The 23856-nt window shown below is 40.5% G+C and overlaps 3 protein-coding genes and 1 long non-coding RNA gene across 8 annotated transcripts; 3 read left to right on the top strand and 1 right to left on the bottom strand.

The window, feature by feature from the left end:
- The first annotated feature begins 448 nt into the window (after positions 1-448).
- LOC108131955 (uncharacterized) lies at positions 449-1728 on the top strand. 5 transcript variants are annotated; one of them, XR_011442432.1, is made up of 8 exons: positions 454-669; positions 721-760; positions 856-973; positions 1025-1092; positions 1154-1231; positions 1285-1325; positions 1434-1510; positions 1573-1728. It is a non-coding gene; the product is annotated as an uncharacterized lncRNA (long non-coding RNA). The 5 variants fall into 5 exon arrangements; XR_001773669.3 differs by having other exon boundaries at positions 1562-1719; XR_011442431.1 differs by having other exon boundaries at positions 455-669; positions 1154-1325.
- Positions 1729-1846: 118 nt separating this feature from the next.
- ebo (ellipsoid body open) lies at positions 1847-6753 on the top strand. The gene is made up of 10 exons (XM_017251078.3): positions 1847-2034; positions 2162-2679; positions 2784-2939; positions 3017-3399; positions 3455-3651; positions 3836-4275; positions 4334-5053; positions 5126-5335; positions 5395-5839; positions 5903-6753. The coding sequence occupies exons 1-10, from the start codon at positions 2032-2034 to the stop codon at positions 5978-5980; spliced, it is 3150 nt and encodes a 1049-aa protein (XP_017106567.1). The 5' UTR covers positions 1847-2031; the 3' UTR covers positions 5981-6753.
- Positions 6754-8851: 2098 nt separating this feature from the next.
- On the top strand, positions 8852-11115 carry Cyp4g1 (Cytochrome P450 4g1). Its single transcript, XM_017251058.3, has one exon. The coding sequence runs from the start codon at positions 8978-8980 to the stop codon at positions 10625-10627; it is 1650 nt and encodes a 549-aa protein (XP_017106547.2). The 5' UTR covers positions 8852-8977; the 3' UTR covers positions 10628-11115.
- A 5217-nt stretch (positions 11116-16332) lies between these two features.
- Positions 16333-18454, bottom strand: ase (asense). The gene has a single exon (XM_017251062.3). It carries the CDS (start codon positions 18272-18274, stop codon positions 16682-16684), a length of 1593 nt encoding a protein of 530 aa, XP_017106551.2. The 5' UTR covers positions 18275-18454; the 3' UTR covers positions 16333-16681.
- Between the last annotated feature and the right edge of the window lie 5402 nt (positions 18455-23856).

Raw genomic sequence — 23856 nt, 5'->3', positions numbered from 1 at the left:
GAAATTTAACTTAAGAGTCAAAGGTTATGTGAGAGCTGGAAAAAGAGTTGGGGATTTATTATGAAAATAATTTCATTTTCTTGGGCCACAAGAAGGCAGTTCTGCCAGTCTTTAAAAAAATCTTTAAAGCAAAAGTATATAAATATTTAAGTTAATAAAACCTTAAGAAAAGGCCCAAAGTCCCAAATAAATCAAAAGAAAGAAGTTGAAATCTTTAGAAAATGGTAAGAACGACTTTAAAAACGAAATAAAAAATACACCTTTATTTATTTTCAAATTATGAATAAGTTTTTAAAGCCTCCAATGCCTGAAAAATCCTAAAAAAGGATACGAAGATTAGGAAAAATGTATTTTTCTTCGATAAAGAACTTATTTTTCTTCGATAAATTTTGAGATAAAATGAAACACAAGTTCTAGTTATTGGTTTTTTTTTCCAAACAAGTATTCTGTGGTTTGAGTGTCCCACTAAGATTTTAAAGTTCTTTCAGTCGCTAAGGCACTTTTAAGACCAAAGGAACGTAGCTCTGAAAAACTATCAAAAATAATAAATATAGATCGGAATTAAAATCAACGCGAAAAGTTCTTTATTCTTGTTGTTGAAAAAAGTTTGAATATGGTAAAAATAGTCATCAATAAAAATTTGCTAACCAAATCGATGGAAGGAAATAAGTAAGATTTATAAATTATAATATCGAATATAATTAACAACCTAACCTTAAGAGTAAAATTATCCATAAAACTGAAATTGACGCGAAGAAAGGTGAGTATGCAATTTCTTAAGCTTATTTAAGTTTAAATGAAAATATTCCTAAAAAAAAATAGTATTAAATGTATTAAAAAAATTATCTTTCGCAGCGTATTGCTCCTAAATTAATCGAAAGGAAGACATTAATCATAATGATAAGATTAGGACAACATGGAATCAGAGAATTGGAAAAAAATAAAACGTATACAATTCGTAGGAAGATTAAAAGTAATATTTATAAATTATAATTAAGACCGTATAATAATTAAACATTCGCAGCATTATTCTTTAATGAATAACTCACCAGAAAATTGAAAGCCATAATGATAAGATTAAGAAGACACACAGTGAGTATGCAGTTTCCCAAGTTTATTTTAGTTTAAATGAAAATATTCCACATCTTTCTAGGATTTTCCATAACTTCATAAATGAGAAAATCATTAAGAAAAAAAATATATTCAACGCAAAAAAAAAGCAAGATACAAAGTAATATTTTTAGTTTTTAACTAAAAATCGTAATAACAATTTAACATTCACAGTATTCACATTCCTTCAGAAAAAGGAAAAAATGAAACATAATGTTAGTATTAAGAAATCACACGGTGATTATGAAGTTTATTAAGTTTATTTTAGTTTAAATGATAATATTCCTAAAAAAATAATTCAAATATGTATTTATCTTTCGCAGCTTTACACTCATCAAAGACACAAAGAAAGGAAAAAAAACCATAATGTTAAAATGAAGAAAACATACATCTCAAGTGGGTAAGTAATTTTTAAAATTTAGAGAAAGAATAAAATTTAGAATTAAAATAGTTTCCTTATAGGATAATGACATTTTCGGCCGGAAGCTTTGACCGTTAACGATATTGGAATGTTATTGCACAGAAATAAAACATAAACATTTCAACACTATAAACTATAATATGACTTAATTACATTATGTACATTACAATAATTAATAAATAAGATTATGTTTCATTTGAAAAAATAAAAAAAATTTCAATTTTTCCTTAGTGTTGTGGGGGGTATGCACTTATTTTCCTATTCAGCTGTTGTTATCGATAGTCCGAGTGTTGGACAACGTGTGTGATGATAGGGTTGCCAGGCATATTGCTGAGAGTTTCAGAGTTGGATTTTTTTGTGGGCAATCTTGACTTGTTTTTTTTTTTGTTTTTCGGACACCTTCGAGGCCGTGTACACACAAAGAAAAAACATGAAACTGCCAGCGGCCAGCTGCTGATGCGAGAGAAACCACACAGCAAGCGAGAAAAGCCAGGCGAAAAATGGTAAGTGCGCCGCCCACTTTGGGGTTCGCTGCCTCTGCTGCTGCTGCTGATTCAGAGTTGGGGTGCTCTCTTTACTAATCTCGGGTTTGTTCACTTTCACCCCTTGCCCCCCCTTGTCGGCTGATAGCACGCCGCATCCATGACGACGGTGGAGGTCCTGCTGCAGGAGTTCTACCAGCCGAGCACCTCGAATGCCAGGAAGCGTGAGATTGAAACGAACCTGCTGGCCTTCAAGTCGCAGCCGGAGGCGTGGCAATTGTGCCTTCGGGTGGCAACAGCGTCTGAAGGTACCGAGAATCAATTCCTATGGTTCTTCAGCACCTCAACGCTGGAGCACACCATTACACGGCGATGGACGCAGCTGACGCCGGAAGACAAGACCCTGCTGAGGGAGGCCCTATGGAATACATACGCCCAATTGGGTGCCACCCCAGCCAAACGGCACAGGGACACACTCGCACAACTGATAGCTCTAATGGGGAAGAGAGAGTTCCCGGAACAGGATCCCAACTACATGCAGCACTGCATGGAGCTAACAAAGACACGGTTCCAGCTGGGCATAAACCTATTGAAAGTCACCTCCGAGGAGGTGGTGAGCAATCGCGGAGACTTGACCACCGAATGGAAGCAGTATTTCTACTCCTGGTGGGTTATACTCCCCTATCCCGTAGGGACATCCTTTTTGTTTGTGAATAACATTCATATATGTATTCTTATGTGGCTTATTCGTGTTCTGTGTCTCGAAATAGCATCTCCATGTGTATACCCGATGTCATGGATTTGGTAACCACGTATCTATTAATCGCTGTGTGCCATATTAATGGCAAAGACATTCAAACGACCATACCAAACACCCTCATGGACTTTAGTCTAACCTCAGCGCTGCCAAATGACAATCAACTAAGGTAGGTGATCGATTGGAGGCTTTATAGGTCTATTAATTACCTCTTAACCTTAACCTCATCCTCTTCTACATTTCAAGTTCCTCTATTTTGGAGCTGCTCGGCTGTGTGCAGCACTTGGTCTCCTGGATACGCACTGAACTGATCTCGGAGTACTTCCTTATGAGCATACTCGACCTATCCCAGTGGCGACCCAACCACGAACCCATCTCCCTGGCCGCCCTATCGGTCCTCAATGAGCTGCTCTATCTGCAGAAACCGCTTCCCTATGCCGGCACCCTCATGGGCGGTGTCAGTAGCCTTCTGGAGCAGCACAATAGCAATCGTCGCCAGAGCGATATGTATGGCGATAAGTTCCGGGAATTATTGCGACTCTATTCCACGAAATATGCCGGTAAACTGATGCAGGAGCCCGATGTCTTGGAGACTTTTCTCAATCTTCTATATTCCTGTACCACAGAATGTAGGAATGTTACTTTATTCGTATTACTATTTTATTAATGGCTTCTCTTGGTTAGTACATGGGGCCTTGGACTTTACGGAGAAACTGGAAATATGGACACCGATCATCAAGAACATTGCACACCACCCCGCCAAGATAACGCGCTTCAACCATGTGCTCACCCAGCTGGTGGACGAGATCATGCGACGCACACAGTTCGAGGCCAACAAGCCGGAGCTGGAGGTGCTCGACAACGAGCTCATGGAGGACGATGTGAGTCTCTGTTATGGATACATAGGGGCTCAGATAATGACCCTTTTTTCTTTATAAGAATTAGTCAGGAATATCTTGTAAGAGAACAGGGCATATTATTTTTCCAATTCCGATAAGAGATTCGATCTAACTAGTTTCCAAAAGTTTCCAATTAGACTAAACTCCCATTTATAATCTCCTCCAGACCTCCGCCACCGAATGGCAGCAGTTCCTGGACCAATGCTTCGAGACCCTGGCTCTCCTGGCCAATACTCGCGGCCCCCACGTCGTCTTCGCACAAGTCTACGCCCATTGGTCGCGGCCACAGATGTATCTGTTGTCCCTGGAGCATGCCCTCGAGCATGGCAGTAATCGCACCTACGAGGCAGCCCGGAAACTCAAGGGCGCCAATGTGGGAGAGATACTGCGCGATTTTGCCACCGTCTGCCAGGCAGTGGTGCGTCTAGCTCCCTTGATGGACACCTCCACGGCCTCCACGCCGGCTGTGGCCGATGAGATGGAATCCCAGCTGAGGTTGCTGTCGGAGAGCCTGCTCCAAACACTGCAGCTCCTGGCCAGCAATCGGCTCGGCAACGGCACCAACGAAATGGATAAGGCCTCCTTCCAGACTGATATGGATAACCTGTAAGTGAAGGATTTGGTTTTTCTAAAGAATTTTAAAGCTAATTGGAGTCCTTTGCAGCTACGCTCAAGTCCTGCTGGCCATACGCAGCATCTTTCCGCTGTCCAAGGCCATGGGCAGTGACGAGCTTCTCCATCGGATGTTTGCCATTCTGGGCAGCATCTTTGCCTGCAACGGCTCCCTGTCGGCGGCCTCGCCCATCGTCCAGCAGGCAGCCAGCGAGCTGCTGCTCTTCATCTCGACTGTGATACGGCCCAAGTGCCTGCTGGAGATCCCCCAGATCCAGAGCCTCCTGCAGGCCGGCTCTCGCCTGGGCGCCCAACTGCCCCGACAGGTGTGCATCAACGTCCATATCAGTCTGGTTAGCTACATGGTTCTGCCCTGGAAGTGCGTGCCCGAACAGCAGCAGGACTACCAGCGCCGGCAGTGGATGCTGCGCGAGTATATCCAAGGATTGGCCCAGAATTTCCTCGATCTCGATCTCGGCCAGGCCAACGAGAGCAAGGTGGCGGCCACAACGCTTAGTCTTCTCGGCACCTTTACGGCTTTAATAGAGTACTTCAAGGCCACCGGCGGCAATGCCAAGGACATGCTGGCCAGCACATTCAAGCCCATCCTGACCAAGGCGTTGATGATCTTCAATAGCTTCGGCCTGAGCAGCATTGCCATGGCCATTACAGTGGCCGAGTTCAGTCTGAGCATGCTCCGAACACTGCCCACCCATTTAGGTGGCCAGTTCATCAAGGAGATGGTGACTTTGTTCATCAATGTCAGCAGCAGGTACGACTTGGATTTCTTCCCCTCTCTTTCTAATTGGTGGACTGTTTGTAACTTCATCGCTTTCCGTTTCAGGGAACAATTGACACTCAGCCGCCTGGCTGTAATGGAGAAAATCCTGCAGATGTTCAAGCTGATTGTGGAGCAACCGGGCAGTGCTTCTCTGGGTCTGCTGCCCTCCATTCTGGACTTTAGCACCCAGCAGATACTGCCGTTGTTGCAACAACAAAACGCTGCCACGGACAGTAGCGAGATAACTAGTCTGTTGTATGCTTTGTTCGATAGGTGGGTGTTTACTTCCAATGGCCAGAGCTTCTTATTTATAATTTACTTTTGATTTTTAGTGTCCTGACCTGCAAGTGGCAGTTCTTCTACAAGAATCAACTTTCCAACGGGCACACAGGCGGCTCTGGTTCTGGCAGTGGCAATTTCAACTGCAGCGACAACCTGCATCCGGCCCACTTCATGGCCATTCTGAATGCCTATGGCCAGATGCTGGTGAGCGGCACAGATCCCAGCAATGTGCGCAGCGTCCTCTTCTCCATGCAGAACGTGAACGAACGGAGTCGTCTGTACCAGCGCGCCCTGTTCAAGGAGCAGTTGCTGGCCTCCTTCCAGCGGGCTTTGCTCAACCTCCTGCTCAGTGGCGAGGGCGCCCTCCATTTCGACATGATCGCCCAGTCCCTGTACGCCATGGGCCAGGTGGACAGGCGACAGCTGCTTGAGAGCTTTGCTCAGGCTTCGCTGCCAGTGGCACAGACGGCGCTGGAGGAGATCTGCCAGACAAGTGTTAGTTTTTTTTAATCCTCTATTTTGTATAATTTTTAATTAATTTTTAAAATTTTTTTGCAGGACATTCCAACGTTTACGCAGAAACTTACACAGCTCATGCAGGACGCCCACTGTGTGCATCTTAATGAGACGTCGTAGGCGAGATATATCGCCTCATACATAACCACCCCATTAATCCTCCCAGTATCCTCTAAACTTTATTATTTTTTGTTTGCTTTTTTAATTTCTATTTTTTTTGTTTGTTTTGTGCTCCTAATTGTAATTGTATTTGTGCTTCTACTTGTATGCCATATTTTCGAGTGTCATTATTGCTCACGTCCCCCACTGCCTCTTATAATTTTATGTTTTTTTTATTCATTTTTTAAAAAAATCCAAATCCAAGCGTTTTGTTCCTTTTTCCCAAAAAAAAAATTTCGAGTCATTTGCGTGCCTGTGTCCAAACAGAATTCATTCAATTTATAAAAGACATTGTTAGATTAAGAAGAAATTCAAAAAAAAAAGATTAATTTTAAAGAAAAAAACAAAAATGCATGTGACACATTTATTGTGTAATTAAAAAAAAATATATATATCTATAAACATTATTATTTTTACGTTTATCACGCATACTTTATATTTTTGTGCTGTCCGTCGCCGCAAATCGATGAAAAGTCATACTTGTATCTTAGTAGCATATATACATAAATTAATTAATTAATTAGCATATATCAATATGTAAATCAATTACGTCATAAGCCGGGGGTCCAGCAACACATTCATGTAATTTATTCTAAAAAAAAAAAAAAAACAACAAAAACACCCAACACACACACACACCCCAACCGATTGTAATTTGATTTTCTAATGATTTTCGTTTTGTAAGTCCGACCTTTCAATCAAAAATTCAATAAAAACTATTTTTACCATTTTAATTAGTAATTACTTTCATTGAGAGGTTAATGGAAAGATTTTAAAAAGTTTTTAAAGTTTGGAAAATGTTTCAAAAGTTTCCAAAGGATATATACATATGTACATCTATCAGGGGTTTAGTTCAAGCACTAACCATGCTGTATAGTTATTGGTTTAAGTTTAAAACAATTACTATGCTTTTTTCGATATGTTTTCGAAAGTTATAAGGCAGTTTTTTAAATGTTTCTATTTACTTTGTTTTTAATCCATAAAAGCGATATTCAATATTAAAAAATGACCTATTAAGGTAATGTTTTGAAGGTTTAGGTCTAAAGGTTTTTAAAGGTTTTTTAAAAATATTTTTGAACGCTTTTTTAAAGTCCTTCAAATGGATTCAAGTTGGTATTGAATTTTTAAAACTTTTAAACCCTTTACGGTTTTTTGTATTATGATTAATAATATAGATACATATATCCATCTGATTCTAAGGAAGGTGAATGGTAAAGTTTTGAAATGGTTTGAAAAACAAGTACATTGAAAAGTAATATCTAGCAGTATTTAAGGTAAAGTTTTAAAAGTTTCGAAAGCACTTTTAAATACTTTTGAAGTATTTTTTGAAAGAAACTTTTAAACTCATCGTCCAGTCCTTTATTTTATCAATGATTTTATTCCTTTTTTTTTAATCAATGAAGAAAGATATATATGGTATGTACATAGGAACACGCTCTGCACGCGCTTTCCAAGAAAAATATAATAACAAGGATAATAAGGCCCCGAAAAGGATCACTTTAAACAACAATCAAGGATAGAGGCATGCCAAGGATCATAAAAGCGACAGCATCCTTTCTATTGTCTACATTTTTATTCATTTTTATTTTTTTTTGCAAAATTTATTTTCCCTTTTTAATGAAATTTGCATTTTTAGCCAAGTTCTCTCAGGTGTCTCACAAAAGGACACAAAAGGACAAAAGCCGAAAACCGAAATTGAATTTAATGAAAAGCGAAAGCAGAAGTACATACGATATATGGAGGAGATCACCCACTTCCGTTTTGCGGGTCAGGTACATATAAAATATACCTGCACAGGTAGTTGACTGTTTTGCATACCCCTCCACCCCTCCCCTCTTCGCTCTCTGAGATCCTTTACACAGATCCTTTGGCATCCTGTGCACTTCCGCAGGAAGCGAAAGGACGAGGTAGACAATGGTAGAGGGGAGCGAATTCACTTTTCATTTTAAATCGCGTGTGTCTCGAGATTTAGTTTTTGGGGAAAGGATTTATATATATTTTTAGGTATTATAATATTTAGCCTTAAATTTTTTAGCTATGTATTATTCATATATTATTAAAAGTTCGAATATAGTATGTAGAAAATAAAAACAAAACTTCTAAGGGCCATTTCTTTTTCAAAGGCGTGTCACATAATGGGAATGGTTAAAGTTCTTCAAATATGTATTTTACTATTAAATAATGATCCTAAGCTTAAAATAAAATAAATATTTGTGTATGTTTATGTATTTTTACTTTAAAATATAATTTATATATTTTTTAACTTACAAGGTACTTAGCTCTAGCTCTAGAGGCTTCTTTGTTATAGGGATTTAATGTAAAAAATTGAAATAAATAATGTTTGAGTATGTATATAAAAAAAATGTTTAAGTATTATCTGTTATCATGACTTTTGTTTTTTTAATTTAGAAACTTTTAATAAGCAGTCTTTAGTTGCTAATGGAAATAAAATCAAAAACAAGAAACAAAATAAATAAAAATTCCATTTAAAAATAAACTAAAAATGTCCATGAATAATTGTTTTTTTCTTTTTGCACTTGAACAATTAATTTGTTTTTGTTTTTTTTTTTAAGGAAAAGGATTTATACAACCCAGTTTTTAAATAAAAAGAATAAAAAGAACCGAAATGACGCAGTGCAGCAAATGAATCCAAAGGGCAGGTGGGTACGTGACTTGGATTTGGATTTCGATTTGGTTTGCAAATTCTGGTCTGAGGAGAGCTGGAATGGAAATGGGAAATGGACACAGTATGGAGCATAGGAATACACTTGACTTTGGGCGCTGATCCCAGAGACTTGGACCCTGGCACGCTATATAATAGTGCCGTTGGCAGAGTGGAAGCCACAGTTGAGCGCTGACGGTTAGTAGCGACAGTGCCATCTAAAGCCGAGGATTATAGCTGGTAGCTGGACAGGATTAGCTGGAAACGAAGGAGGTTGAACCGAGAGAATTATCAAGATGACTGTGGAGGCTGCGGCGACATCAACATCCCTGTTGGGATACAGTCCCACGTTGACCACTCTGGTGGCCACATTGGTGGCTTTGGGATTGTACGAGTACTATCGCCGGAATACGCGGGAATACCGGATGGTGGCCAACATCCCATCCCCGCCAGAACTACCGCTTCTCGGACAGGCCCATTTGGCCGCCGGACTGAGCAATGCGGAGATCATGAACGTCGGATTGGGCTACCTGAGCAAGTACGGAGAGACTCTGAAGGCTTGGCTGGGCAGCGTACTGCTGGTCTTCATCACGAATCCCAACGACATCGAACTGATCCTCAGCGGACACCAGCACCTGACCAAGGCCGAGGAGTACCGGTACTTCAAGCCCTGGTTCGGCGATGGGCTCCTGATCAGTAATGGCCACCACTGGCGTCATCATCGCAAGATGATCGCCCCGACCTTCCATCAGAGCATCCTCAAGAGCTTCGTGCCCACGTTCGTTAACCATTCCAAGGCTGTGGTGGATCGCATGGGTCTGGAGGCCGGCAAGTCCTTTGACGTCCACGACTACATGTCCCAGACCACCGTCGACATCCTACTGTCTACCGCGATGGGTGTGAAGAAGCTGCCGGAAGGCAACAAGAGCTTCGAGTACGCCCAGGCTGTGGTCGACATGTGCGACATCATCCACAAGCGCCAGATCAAGCTCCTGTACCGTCTGGACTCCATCTACAAGTTCACCAAGCTGCGCGAGAAGGGCGACCGCATGATGAACATCATCCTGGGCATGACCAGCAAGGTGGTGAAGGATCGCAAGGAGAACTACCAGGAGGAGAACCGGGCCATCGTTGAGGAGATCACCACCCCCACCCCGGCCACTCCGGCAACCAAGAAGGAGGGCCTGCGCGACGATCTGGACGACATCGATGAGAACGATGTGGGTGCCAAGAGACGTCTGGCGCTCCTCGACGCCATGGTGGAAATGGCCAAGAACCCGGACATCGAGTGGAACGAGAAGGACATCATCGACGAAGTCAACACCATTATGTTTGAGGGTCACGACACCACCTCCGCCGGCTCCAGCTTCGCCCTCTGCATGATGGGCATCCACAAGGACATCCAAGAGAAGGTATTCGCCGAGCAGAAGGCCATCTTCGGTGACAACATGCTGCGGGACTGCACCTTCGCCGACACCATGGAAATGAAGTACCTAGAGCGCGTCATCCTCGAGACTCTCCGTTTGTATCCTCCAGTACCCTTGATTGCCCGCCGCGTGGACTACGATCTGAAGCTGGCCAGTGGTCCGTATACCGTACCCAAAGGCACCACTGTCATCGTTCTGCAGTACTGCGTTCATCGTCGTCCCGACATCTATCCCAATCCCACCAAGTTCGATCCGGACAACTTCCTGCCCGAGAGGATGGCCAACAGGCACTACTACGCCTTCATTCCGTTCAGTGCCGGTCCCAGGAGCTGTGTCGGACGCAAGTACGCCATGCTGAAGCTCAAGGTCCTGCTGTCCACCATTGTCAGGAACTATATTGTCCATTCCACCGACACCGAGGCGGACTTCAAGCTCCAGGCTGACATCATCCTGAAGCTGGAGAACGGTTTCAATATCTCGCTGGAGAAGCGTCAGTATCCTGCCACTGCTACTGCTTAAACGAAGAAAAGAAAAGGATATATATGCCCAAGGATGCCCAACGGATGCCCAAAGGATGCCCATGGATGCCCTGTATATAGATGATCCCCCTCGACACTGATCCGATGACGACCCCCTCCACAAAAAAAAAAAATACAAAGAATCAATCAATTAGTGAAAAATCCTTCAAAAACCCAGCCACAGAGAGTCAACTGAATGTCATTTTATTATTTTCTTCTAACCATCTATGCTAACCTCTATTACTTTTTTCCTTTTTCCACTTTATTGTTGGTCTTTAGCGGGTGGTGACCCCTATTATATCCCTAATCTATGCAACTGTTTGTGCTCTATACTATCTTCTTATTTTTTTTTTTTTGCCTAGACATGTAGTGTGATTTTTTTTCTAGTATTTATTAAGTCTCATGGTTTGAATGAAACCCAAAAAATATGAAAAATATATGCGTACGATCGAGCAAGCAGACAATTGAGCTGCAAAAATTATATAACAAGTCTTTCGTTTTAATATTATTTGAAAAATTATTATTTGCAGAAAGTTGGTCCACAAACTCTGGCTCAGAAATGTCAAAATATTTATCCCAACAAGGCCCTGTTCTTGTCCTTGGTTGTTGAGTATTTTTTATTCGATTGCCTTTTGGCAATAAATTTGTTAGCATTATTATGATCCTTGCCTTTCGCCTTAAGTCGCCTTTAAGTCGACACCTCATTTCGGTGCAGCGATTTGTAATGCTCGCATTAATCGCATCCGAGATGCTGACAAATGCAAATGCTATTGTCATCAAATCGATAGCAGTTTATCGCTGAGATACGCAAAAAAAATATTAAAAATTCAATTTTCGAAAAAAAAGGCTTAAAAGGCTTATACAAGCCTTCTTGTGGAATATACAGCTATATGCAATACAGTTTATAAACTATATTGGTTATCTGTAGTATAGTTTATCTATAATTTATTAGTTCAATCCTTCAAATCTTAAAACATATATATACAAGAATATAGGTGTGTAGCCAATTTATTGAAAAAGTTTATAATTTGTTATTTTATTTAAAAGTATATGTACATTACCAAATAACTATCCAAGTACGCATGGTAAGCACCCGGGTCTTAAGTAGTTTTTTATTTCCCCTTTTTTATAAGTCGGCTTTCACTTTTTGCTTCATTTTACATTTTTTTAGCAATTTTCCGTTTGATTTTCGTTCGATTAACGAGCATCGGATTACGAAACTCAAAACGGAAATCCTTTCGGTTTCTTCCGCTTTTCCTTTTTCCCTTTCCCCCCCTTCTTTTTGTATTTTCGCCGGGTTTTTCACAGTTGCCAAACACGATTAATGGTATGAACCCCTTCGGCGAAGCAAAAAGGACATGCAGCAGGTCCTTGCAGCACACACAGGCACCCAACCGATGCACATCGATTCTGTTTGGTCATTGTCCTTTTTTGCGTTTGGCAAATAGCGGCGTTTTTTTTTTTTAACAATCCTACCTGATCTAATCGAAAATCGAGGATCTGTAATCCAATCCTGGACATTCGATTCCGGATGTTTGTGTACATTCTGGCAGCGTGACATTCGAGGTCCTTTGATGACCGCCGTTCACCATAGTATCCGTCGCCGGAATTTCTAATTACAACCGCATCTCCCACTAATCCTCCATAAAATTGATGTTTTTAGTGGTTTTTGTCCTTTTATTTTGGCATGTGCTGGAAGGAAGAAAGTCCTTGTTAAATAACGACATGCTTTTAAGGGAAAAGGATGTAGGATTAGAAAAAGGTTAGTTGCTAACTGGCTCTAGAAGCTCTTAAAAAAATAGCCTTTTTGTTATTATCCTTGGGAAATCCTTACAATAAAGTCCTTGCAATGATTATACTATTTCCGGGTTGTCTTCGTGTGGCCTGATTTTTCAAGAGAGAGTCCTTTCTTTCTGGCCAAGACCTCACACTTGGCCAGCTTCAGAGGAAACGAGAGCTCGGGGAATTAGCGGACAGCAGAGAACAAGGACCAAATAGAACCAAAAAGGACATCTCAATCAATGCAAAATGCTTCCTGGAGTGTCGAGGTCCTTCGACTGTCAAAATTTGTGTGTTGTCATACAAAAATCGATCGACTTCAACCTGATGACTCAATACAGTTTCTCTTTTAATGAATACTATGTCCTGAATAGTATATCCTGAATAGTCCCCATTATTGAATAGTGAGTCCTGTGTGGCCACCCTGGGCGCATTAGTCAAAATACAAGGAGACACACGTGGGGACACACGGTCCCAAATGAAAATGTCCTGGAACTGTCTTCTGGAAACTGAACCGAACAACATGTGCTGCCAGTCCTGGGGAGCTCTGTTCTGGAATTCAGGACACAAAGGAATAAAACAAAACTGGAACAGATACTAACATATTAAATTAGAACTCTGGGGGAAACACATGCTGTCCTTATGACTTTCATTTATTTTACACTTGGGAAAAAGAGAGGTTTTTATAAACTGATTTTTAAAACTAATAAAGGATTATCTAAGGATATAAGGATAAGTGTTTAAAAACTATAGATCGTTATAGAACAAAATATTGAAAAACCCGCTTCTTCGAAAAGGTTTTTGAAAAGTTCATAAAAGAAACCTCCTCTCTTTACATTTTATTCCTAGATGAATAAACCTATACCCCATTTTTTCGAGTGCACTATTGCCCGCAATATGGTAGCAGAACGCGACTTGTGAATGAAATTAACTCGGATCTGTCAGATGTATCCATACGCCGGATCATCTCCCATCTGAAGTGGAAATCGGGGAGATCGGGAAATCGAAAAATCGGGAAAAACAATGGGAAAGTAAGGAAAAGAATTGTGGGCGGGGGGCTTAGGTGAACCGCAGGAGGTGCTGTGAAGTGTTAACCTGCTTTTTTTTTGTTTCTGAGCCAGGATTAAGGACTTGGCTGGACTCATGAACAAAGCACACACTTAAGTGCCTTATTGTGGTTTGAAGTGCAGCCACTCAAAGGATAAAAGTAGACAAAAAAATCCTCAAAAACTGAAAATCTTGAAAATCTGCATAATATATACATAGATGTCCTGGAAAGCTGCTTAGATCTAAGGAGCTTGGCTTAGGCTGCGGTTAATTTCGTAATTGGTGCAAGGACCTCAGGGAACGGGCTAAGGAACTGAATGAATTCCAAGGATCAGCCGATCAGGCACTCGACAAAGTTGTCAAATCCTTTAAGAACCAAAGAACCCTTGCAGAAATCGGTTTCTGAATGAAATGGTTTTGTGAATGAATATTACTTGCTTTTCAAAGTTCTTTTTCAAATCCTTAAATCTCGATAATCGCTGAAAAATAAAACACTTCTAGTCTTAGTTAAAAATAGGACATGGATAGGAACAAATTTTGAAAGAATATAAAACTATATTAGTATACATAGTTAGCGTCTGTCTAAAAATTTCTTTAAAAATATAAAATTCAAGTGAAAATATTTGTTAACAAGATTACTTCCTTAAATATTCCAAACTTAATTTAAATTCAATAAAATTCTTTTTAAAATATTGAAATTTTTCTATCAATTTCTAAAGGTTTTTAAGTTGTGGAAACTTCTAGAACTTCTTTTTCTAAAAGACATTTAATAAGGAATTTTGTAGAATTCTTCAAAACCCCATAAATATTCCAGAATATCTGTAATTTGTGAAACAATTATTATAATCTGGCTCGTGTTTGATCACGAGTTGAGATCAGCCACCTGGCCCAGGATGGTAATGGTAATGTAATATTTCCCCAACTATACAACATCCAATACCCCTACCCCTCTTAAAGAAAAACACATTGCGGAGGAGGTTACTGAAAATACCCAGGGATCCAGGATAATAATGAGTTATTACACGAAATGATTTATGAATATTCAATGGTGACATGTGCTCTCTGATCTCGCCTAACGGGAAAGCAAATCGCGGCACCCAAAGGACTTTAAGGACTTCTGTGTGAAACCGAATCCTGCCGATGACGAAAGGACACGAGCGAAGGGAACTAGAAAAGGACTTCAAGCCTTTTTCTTTTCGAAAACGGGACTTGAAATATGATCGAAGGTGGAAAAATCGAAAGGTGCACGAGGGGGGCGTGTCGCATTACCAATATTTAATAATAATTATAACGGATCCTAATGCCTAATAAGGATTTTCACTGTTAACGGTTGAAACGATGAACAGTTACCTCCAAAAAAAAAAATAATAATCTAAGAGTAGAAAATCCCCTACTTGCACCTGGATGGAGAAAATGTTGGGAAACTGGAAACTCTCTACCCACACTATAGCACCCAGTGTAGGTACATAGGTGAGGAAAAAGGACACAGTCTGATCGAATCGGATACGATCCGCAGATGCAGAAATTTTTACGGCCAGATCCTTTCTTGGATGGCACAGGCCATCCATTCCCATCCATACATCGTCCTTCTTTAATGGCCAAACGATTTTCAATTGATTTCTCCTTATTGTTCTCCTGGATATCTTGGATAATTTTGCATCATTTATCCTTCGGCATTGGCGCGTTTTTTTTTCTACCGTTCTTATTTTCTTATTATTGTCCTTGTGCGCCAGCTGCCTGAAGGAGGAGCCTGCCACAGGACACACAGCACACAAGACACGTAGGCACAGGACAATGAGGTCCTGCATACAATTAGCCAGGCGCTGGCAGAGTCTAGCGCCAAGTCAGCCTGAGAGGGTGCGAAATATCTTTCAAGGAGTCGGGGGTCTTGCAGTCAAGATATTTTGCTACTTTTAATGTGAAAAGTATATGGAGATTTATGTTTTTTTTTGTGTTCATTATTTTTGAAGATTATGAAATGTTTGAAAGGGAAGAAAAAGAGCCTTGAAGTTTTCTTTTGAAGGAACTTTTTAAGTAATAACCAAGTAATAACCCAAAAAAAGGATAGCTTCTTAAATCTTCTTAATAATTTTTTATCAAAAATATAATCATCTCTTCTGAAAACCCTAATGGGTTATCCTTCAAAAAACATCTTTTAAGAAAACCCTCTTCTCATACCTCTAAAAATACCCAAAAAATTATGCAAATTCCTAAAAAGAACTGCCATTATAAAATATTTATTTAATCCTTAAAAAGAAAGGATAATAAGCTGATCTAATCGATCATAAGTTTGGGTTAAAAAAAAGCGAATTCCCGAAATAAATGACATTTAGGATTTAAGCCGTTTGATCTCGCGGTTGCCCTAATTAATATGCACTTTCCATCGAAACATTTTCCGCCCTTATCCTGGCCAGGGATACACATGTGTTTTTGAAAAAGAAACAGCAACCGTTACGAAGGAATTTTTCCAGCACTTGCCATGCAAATTCCCAAATTTCCGAAAACAATTCCCACGTTACGGCACAGGACTTTTTTGGTTTTCGGTTTTTTATTTTGGCGGCACTGTCATTTATCAGGACGATGCGAAAGGACATACGGATGGAAGTGGTGCGACTCATTTGAATATCCTAGGGGCTTCACTTTGGGGTGAAGCACTCAAGCGCAGCATACCCTCGATATGCAAATAGATCCCCGGATCTCTGACAGTTGTAGCCTTTCATTTCCATGTCCTTTGCTATGCTTGGACGCGTTGGAAAATTAACATGATATGTCGCAGGATCACAGAATCTCATGTGCATGTTTAACGTCCATTAGTTGGTGCATTTATTTAGGGGTTTATTTTTAATCAAAAACGGATTCTTTATAGTGTTTTTTGTGTGTATATATTTCAACTCTCAACATGCTTAACTTAATTAATAAAATCTATGAAAAAAAAATTGATTTTAAAGAGAGAAAAAAATGCCATTTACTTTAATAAACTTATGCTTAAATATGACTTATGTTTAAAAATTAGGAATATATTTTTTTTTTGGTTTTATAATTGTTTTTGTTGAGGGGTTTTAGTTTTTGTTGAGGAAGGGGGGAAGATTTTGGTTAGTTGTTTTGGTTTATATCACTAGATGACTCCTTATTTCCATTTTTTACTTAAGTTTCTTTAACTATTTACACAATGACTTAGTCAAGTATATTTTTAATTTGTTAATTAAAAAAAAATAATTAAGATTTGAGGCTAAATGGTGGCTCCTGTGGCTTCCGATTTCGGCGTGTGCTGATCCCACCAGTCGATGGCGTCGATCATGGACTCGTCGGAGAGACAGCCACCGCCTGCGGCAGATCCGGAGCCCTGATCCTGCTGTAGGATATCGCTGAATTCCTTCTTAAATCCTGGCAGAACAACATTATCGTAGAAACTAACAGGCTCCTGGTCGTAGAAGGCGGGCAGTAGGATTTGTTGTTGGGGAGATTGTTGTGGAAAATTGGGGGAACTAGTGTTGGAATTGGTATTAGAATTGATGGTGTTGCTGTTGTTGTGGATATTATTGCTATTAAGATTGTTGTTGGTGACGTTGCTGGTGGTGTTGTTGTATTCCTGCTTGATCAATTGCTGTTGCAGCTGAGCGGCACACGCCTGCAACAGCAGCTCATTTGTGGCAGGTGAAACGTGGCTCTCCACCAAAGGCGACGAGCAGGGGCTGTTGTTACTTATGTTGCTGCTATCGTGTGGCACGGGCGATCGCGATAAGTTGCCAGTTTCTGTTGGTGTTGCTGCTGCAGATGTTGCACCTGGCAACTCGCTCAGTATATCTGCCGTTAGCAACTGATAGGTGTTCGTCCCCGGTATCCTTATATACTGCATCCCATTAATGGTAGTTAGGTTCGGCAGCATGTCCTGCGAGGGTTCTGGCACTGAACTGAGCCCGGCTTGTGGCTCCTCCATTTCGTAGTTGCTCAGAGAGTCATCGAAGTGCTCATCCAAGCCCTCGAATTCGTCCTTGATGAACATGAAACTATCATCCCCGGAACCGGAACTATTGGCTTGATTTCCCAGCGGTGGAAAATCAAAGCCCAGCAGCTTCTCCAGGGATCTGATGTACTCCACCGCCATTCGAAGAGTCTCTACCTTGGACAGCTTCTTGCTGGCCCCGCGTCCGGCTCCTTGTGCCTCGAAAGCCTCGGACACCTCTTCAGGGATCTTTTGACGCAGCAAGGCAAAGCCATTGTTGACTTGCTTCACGCGATTCCTTTCCCGGGCATTCCTTCTGGCCACCGCTTGGGGTAGGGGCAGGCCCTTGCGTCCTGGGGTTCCAGCCGCCTTGATGGTCAAATCCTCGCCAGGATTTGGCTTGGGCGTGGGAACCGGAACCGTTTTGATGGGAACTGCAGCCTTTGGTGGCTTTTCTTGGTTGGATTTCTTTGAGTTCTTAACGCGTTTGGCCTTGCTGGGCTGTAGATTTTGTATGTTCTGTAGATTCTGGACATTTTGTAGATTCTGCTGCTGGTTCTGAAGATTCTGCTTGTTGGACTCGCCCAGCGGTCGCTTTCGCTGAGTCGTGATGTTGGCACTACTGTTGGTACTGTTGGCGGCACTCTGTACGGCTCCCAGCATTCCAAAGTCCCGGATCTTTCGAATAATCGTATTCTGATTGGCGATATGCTGTTGCAACGCATTGGCGCCACTCTCCGACAGGACATTGTGGACGGTGATCTTGCCGAAGGGCTTTAGAGTCGCCTTCAAGCCCGTTGCATTCTCCTTGGTGGAGTCCTTGGACGTGGCGCTGACGGCAGGAGGTGGCGGCGATGGACTAAAACTCAAGGCAGCCATTTAGGATTTGGTTTTAGTTGTAGTTTCGTAATGTAAAAAAAAAAAACGTAATTATCCACGTTGGTTGGCAAGGTTTAGAAAGAATTTCGTGTCGCGTGCCCCGAACTCCGAGCTCGAACTGAAATCAACTGAAATAAAACCGAGCGGCGGAAGTGACTTCGTTGACTGACTGAATGCCACAACATAATACAGCAAGGAGCAAGGAGCAGGAGCAGCATATCCTGCGTGTATCCCTTATGTAAAGCACCACTCACATACACACACACACACACACACATGTATGACTTTTCATCCCCTAGACTGGGGTGTCCTTATTCCCTTTTTGCGATCGCAACACACTGGCGCACACCTCTGTATTATTTTTATTTTTTTTTTTTTTGGGAAAACTAACATCTGATCGACTCGAGCCACTCCACCTGGATACAAGGATACCACAAGGATAAGGGTGGATTTCGCCCCGACTGGCTCTGGCCGGCTCTCAGCATTTTATTTACCAAAAGCAAGAATGTTTATATACCGCCCCTCGGTTATGCATATAATAATAAGCGTTATATATATCCATGAAATGGAAAATATATATACATATATTCCTATATAGAAGAAGAGGAGCTTTATTACCAGAAAGGTACAAAAAATAGAGAGTGAGGTGGGAAAGATTCCCACACACACTCTGGCACTACCAAATAATAGATCACTTTAGAGATCCCAAGGGAGTCGAACCTGAGTCTTAAGCTTTGCTTAGAAATATAAAAAGGTATAAGTATAATTATTAATAACTTAACTATTAAATATATTATATATATTCCAAAAGCAGAAAATATAATAAAAGCAAGCCCCATTAATCACCAAATCCCCGCCCTGTCACTTTGTTTTAAAAATTCCACTTAATCACCAGACTTCCGCACAAAAAGAATAAATTCCATTCTCAAAATGTTGAAACTTTCCCTTAAAAAAATAGAAAAATAGAGGCAACTAATCAATATCCTGGTATTGTGCAAAATCATTTGCCAATTGTCAAGCTAATTAAGGAAAATTAAAGGACCTGGGAAGAAAGGATCTGGAATCTTGGTGAATTTGTTCGGCCATAAATCCTAATTAAAATTGACAGAATCCTTATAGGGGTGAATGCCAATACCAGTGGCAGTGGCATCCTTTCTCTGGCCACTTTTCTCAGATCCTTTAAGCAATTAGTTTGGTGGGAAAATATCTTCCTGCTTACCAGGTCCTTTAGCTTTTTTTTTTTCGTTCGTTTCGTTTTCGGGAAGCTTAAATTATTGTCTGTTTTTTTTTTTTGAAACTAGTTTCGGTGTGCTACAATAAACTTTTTCGGGTTCTCAGGTAGTCCTACGGAGACCTGAGTCCTGTCAGTCAGTCTCCTTGCTGGGAGAGCAAGGATATGTGTGTGTACCGAGTACTGTGTACTTGCTGCACAATTTATAAACTTGAGTTCACTTGAAAGGTTCAAGGAAACGACTTGACTACCGGTTTGTTTTTTTTTATATTCGTCTTCTCCGCAATCCCTCCTCCTCTCTTACCAAAAGCATTTACTTTTCAAAAAATGTTTCTTCAAAAAAAAGGAGTCAACAGTTGTGAGAGCTGCTGCTGCTGCAGGGTCCTTTGTTATCCTTCAGGCTTTGACTCGGTTGCGTCCCACTTTGACAAAACGACACGACACGCCTAGAAAGGCCACCCTCTGGATGGCAAGGATCTTTTGAGAAAAGGATCCAAGAAATTTTTTTTAACTAGATGATACTTGGTAAGATATAAGATAAACGATTATAAAGTTTAAAAATATTATTTTATAGATTTATGTAAGATATATGATTTTGTTAGAGTTTCTCGGATAGCAAAGAAGCAGGGCTTTGGGTCTCAATAGTTTGCCTTCCTTCAAAATAATACCATTTAAAAATTAAGCAAAACCCAACCTGGTAATAAAAATTATTATAATCATAAAAAATAATGCCACCCCTGGTGGAATTATAATTTGTCTGATTCCCAACAGGGTTGAATTTCTCATTATTCTCAATAATGCAATTCGGTTCTCCCAATTCTCTCTATAATTCTTATATTCTCTCACTTATAATCACACCCATACAGTCGCATACAGAGATATAGAAGAACTATATAACCATATACATAAGTATAAAAAAAAAAAAAACGTTTTAAAACTTTTTTTTAGGCACTTTGATGATGAAATTTTAATTGAAAAGCTTTCAGCTGAAAAAGCAAAAATCTACGAGGGTTGATCTATGGTATCTCATCATCATTTTTTTGGCAAAATAAAAACAAAAAAAGGATCAACTGCCTACATCCTGTTCTACAAAAATCTCGTATTATGTTTTCCATTTCAATTTTTGTGACTTTCATCTTTGGCGGCTTGAGAAAATACAACAATTTGTGCAAACAAAAAACTAATTTCGATCTTTCATCAGGTCCCTGGCTTATTTGCATTCCCAAAGCAAAAAAAAAAAAATAATAAAACGCATCGATTTCAATGGGAAAATACGAATTCTGAATCTCGAATCCTGTATCCTGCCCATCCTGAATGGGAAAAAGGGAGCGCCGTTGAAAAGAAATATGAATATAGATGATGAGTGAAATTTGAAATGGGAGTGAAAGCGGTGAGCAAACAGAGGCAGTCGAGCCCAAAACAATAAGGATCCTGGGACACATCCTTTCTCTCCATTCACACTCCACACACTCGGCGGCAGTCGTCCTTCTTTTGGTAGGAAGGAGGCTGTAAATCAATCAGGCAAAGCATTCAAAGGACTTTGACTTCGACTGGAAATTAGCTTGGAAGGCGCCGAGTGAATGAGAGTCCTTTCGGCGGCCCTCATGTCCTGTGTACTTGTCGTCAGCTCAAGTGCCTTGATCCTCCATCCTTGCTGCTTGACAGCATCTGTGCACAGTTGTACCTTCATAAATTTCATATTTTTTTCTTAGGTTTTCTGTTTTTTTTTTTTTTGGCATTTTTGTGTTTGTGAGTGAAGCGGAAACTTGAAGAAACGGAAGTCTTGCTGTGGAAGTTCTCGAACTTGCAGGATTTTAAAATTTTCAAGAAACTTAGGAATCACTCTGCGGGGTATATAATGGTTTAATTTGGGCTTCTTATAAAATATTTCTTAAGAGAAGTTTAGTTTATTTTAATTTGAAACTCTTAGAACTTAGAGATAGATTTTCTTTCTAAACTATTTCATAATAAAGCTTAAATACTTTTTATTATTTTGTTTATTTTTAAAGTTCCCCATACATATATCCTCTATAGACTTTAATATTCCTATTCCTATAAACTTGGCATACTTTTAGGTGTTTGGCCCTTGTATCCTCCTTTTTGTGAACATTTTCCCGAAATTTCCGCCCCTAGGCTTGCGCCAAAAGTGCGCCGATCTGCAATCTGGGATCTTAAATCCGGAATCGGCGATCCCGTCCAGTTTCTCGACACATTTCGCCATTAAAGTCCCGGCGAATTTTCCTACAAAAAGTCGAACGCGCAGCTGAGTGGAATTTTCGGTTTTATTTTCATTATTTTTTTTTGGGGTGCGATATCCTGCGCACGTGCCCATGTCCTTACTACTGTACAAGTATGCGTGTGCGTGCCAGTGTGTGTGCGTGTATGCAAAGGAATTGAAATTGGAAGGGATCGTGCCCTACCTGGGACTACCATGACTATACGGATCTGGTCGTTGTCCCGCGCTTTTCGGTCGCTCTTTCGGGGGTTGACAACCAACAATAAATTACCTTTCACCCTCGCCCTCTTGCCGTCTCACTCTTAATGTCTCACCCTCTCCCTCTGGCCGCTTTTTTGGGCCATGTGCCATGACTATAGCCGATTCTGATTATGATCCAATCCGGACATATATCGCCAAAGGCGATATTACACAGGGGGAAAAATAATTGAAAGAGTATAGAGTTTTGGGATACAAATTTGTATCTTCAAATATAAAATAAGGACTATAGATTTTTAAAAATTTTTTCTTTAAAAATACAGTTTTTAAAATTAAAGCTTATGTTCGAAAAATGGTTCAAGAATTACAAAGAAGTACGGGGTATCAGATAGCTCTTTAGCTTTTAAGCTTAAAAAATATTACATTTTAATATAAAACACTTTCTTTTAATAATTTTCAAAGTGTAAGAGGATAGCGACCGGTTTTGTTTGAAAAAAGGGGCGCAGGATCTCCCTCGCATAGTCTCTATCTCTTTCTCACTCTTTGTTGTCCATTTTCCCTATACACTACACACTCATATAACTGCATACATGTATATATATACTTATATATCCAGAGTCCTGTATCGTGTCCCGTGCTGGGGTCGCTGATCGCCAACGTCATCGTCATCCTGCCGCGAAAAACATCTGCTCCTGCTGCAGCCAGTTCTCCACCCCTCCCCGCCCTCCCTTTCGCCCAGTGTGCCTCCCCCGTCTCCTGTTGGCAGGACCTACCCCACCCCCGTTACCCTCCTCCCCATACTCGCCAGAGAAAAACCATCCAGCAACCCCTGTGCCAGCCACTCCTGTATTCTGTAGCCTCTGGCATTTTGTCAATAGCATTGTCCACAAAGGTCCTGGCAGCACAGGATTCCGCAGGATTAGCCCAAACTCCCCGTGTATTTGCTCTAAGGATCTGTGAGCAAGGATCGGTGGTAGCTTTTTGACCAAAAAAGCAGCCAAAAAGCTGTTTTTTTTCTTTCTTCTTTTGGAGTGGGAGTGGGAGTCCTTAAACATGGTTCCCTTTTTTTTTATGATTTTAGGCTTTAATGTTTGTTTTATGGGATATATTTCATAAGGTTTATAGGTTTTTTTTGTTGGGTTTTGTTTATTTTCCTTGGTTTCTTTGGTTATGAATAGTTTATGGGATCGTAAGGATCTTTTAGGGCCTTAAAAAAACTGACAGGAGCCCTTAATACATAGTCCTTGTCTTTATACATATGGATATAATTTTTATTTCAATACTTCATCCAATAACTTTCATTTCTGAATGTCCCTAGAACTTCAAATAGTATCACCAACTATTTATAAATTTTATAATCAACCCTCTCTCCGCAGATCCTTGCAAATATATCAAAATGCTATGGGTGGCTCTTAGTTAGGTAATTTATTTAAAAAATTATATTCTTTTTGTACTTTCAGGACAATCGTACAACGAGGGTGAGTGCGCAGGAGCAACAGGATTCGCAATCGGAATTTCCAATCGAGCCGAGGAGGAGGACCTTAAAAATAGCACAACAATAGAGTGCACAATGGGCGGAATTAATGCGCATACTATTTGGAGGGGAATGGGATGAAAAAAATCTATTTGAATAACTGATTACATGGCCGGGGAGGGTGAGCAGGAATAGGCGACAAAAAAAAACAACAAAAAAGCTTTGAAAAACTTGTTGCCGCGACAGGAGGGAGGGGTGGAAGGGTGCATTGTGCGCACGCGCGAAGGTCCTTGATAAAGGACTCACCCGGCGGCTATGCAAATTATGCAAATTTTCCCCTTTTGCCAAAAAGTTGATCCTGCTTCGGTGGCTTCATAATTAAACTAAAAAAAAAAATCAAAAGGCTTTTAAATTTATTTTTAAAATTTTTTTTGTAAATTAAG

The sequence above is a fragment of the Drosophila bipectinata genome, chromosome XL (genome assembly GCF_030179905.1).
Source record: "Drosophila bipectinata strain 14024-0381.07 chromosome XL, DbipHiC1v2, whole genome shotgun sequence".
In the NCBI taxonomy this organism is placed as follows: Eukaryota; Metazoa; Arthropoda; class Insecta; order Diptera; family Drosophilidae; genus Drosophila; species Drosophila bipectinata.
Note: the sequence above shows the minus strand (reverse complement) of the source record. Positions and strands in the feature narration are given on the sequence as shown.

What these genes read in the sequence shown, in the direction of transcription:
- Cyp4g1 (XM_017251058.3), top strand. Translation starts at nt 8,978, where the DNA reads ATGACTGTGGAGGCTGCGGCGACATCAACATCCCTGTTGGGATACAGT.
- ebo (XM_017251078.3), top strand. An exon ending in CCAAATGACAATCAACTAAG is followed by an intron (nt 2,940 to 3,016) that starts GTAGGTGATCGA and finishes CTACATTTCAAG; the next exon opens with TTCCTCTATTTTGGAGCTGC. An exon ending in ATATTCCTGTACCACAGAAT is followed by an intron (nt 3,400 to 3,454) that starts GTAGGAATGTTA and finishes TCTCTTGGTTAG; the next exon opens with TACATGGGGCCTTGGACTTT.
- ase (XM_017251062.3), bottom strand. Translation starts at nt 18,274, where the DNA reads ATGGCTGCCTTGAGTTTTAGTCCATCGCCGCCACCTCCTGCCGTCAGC.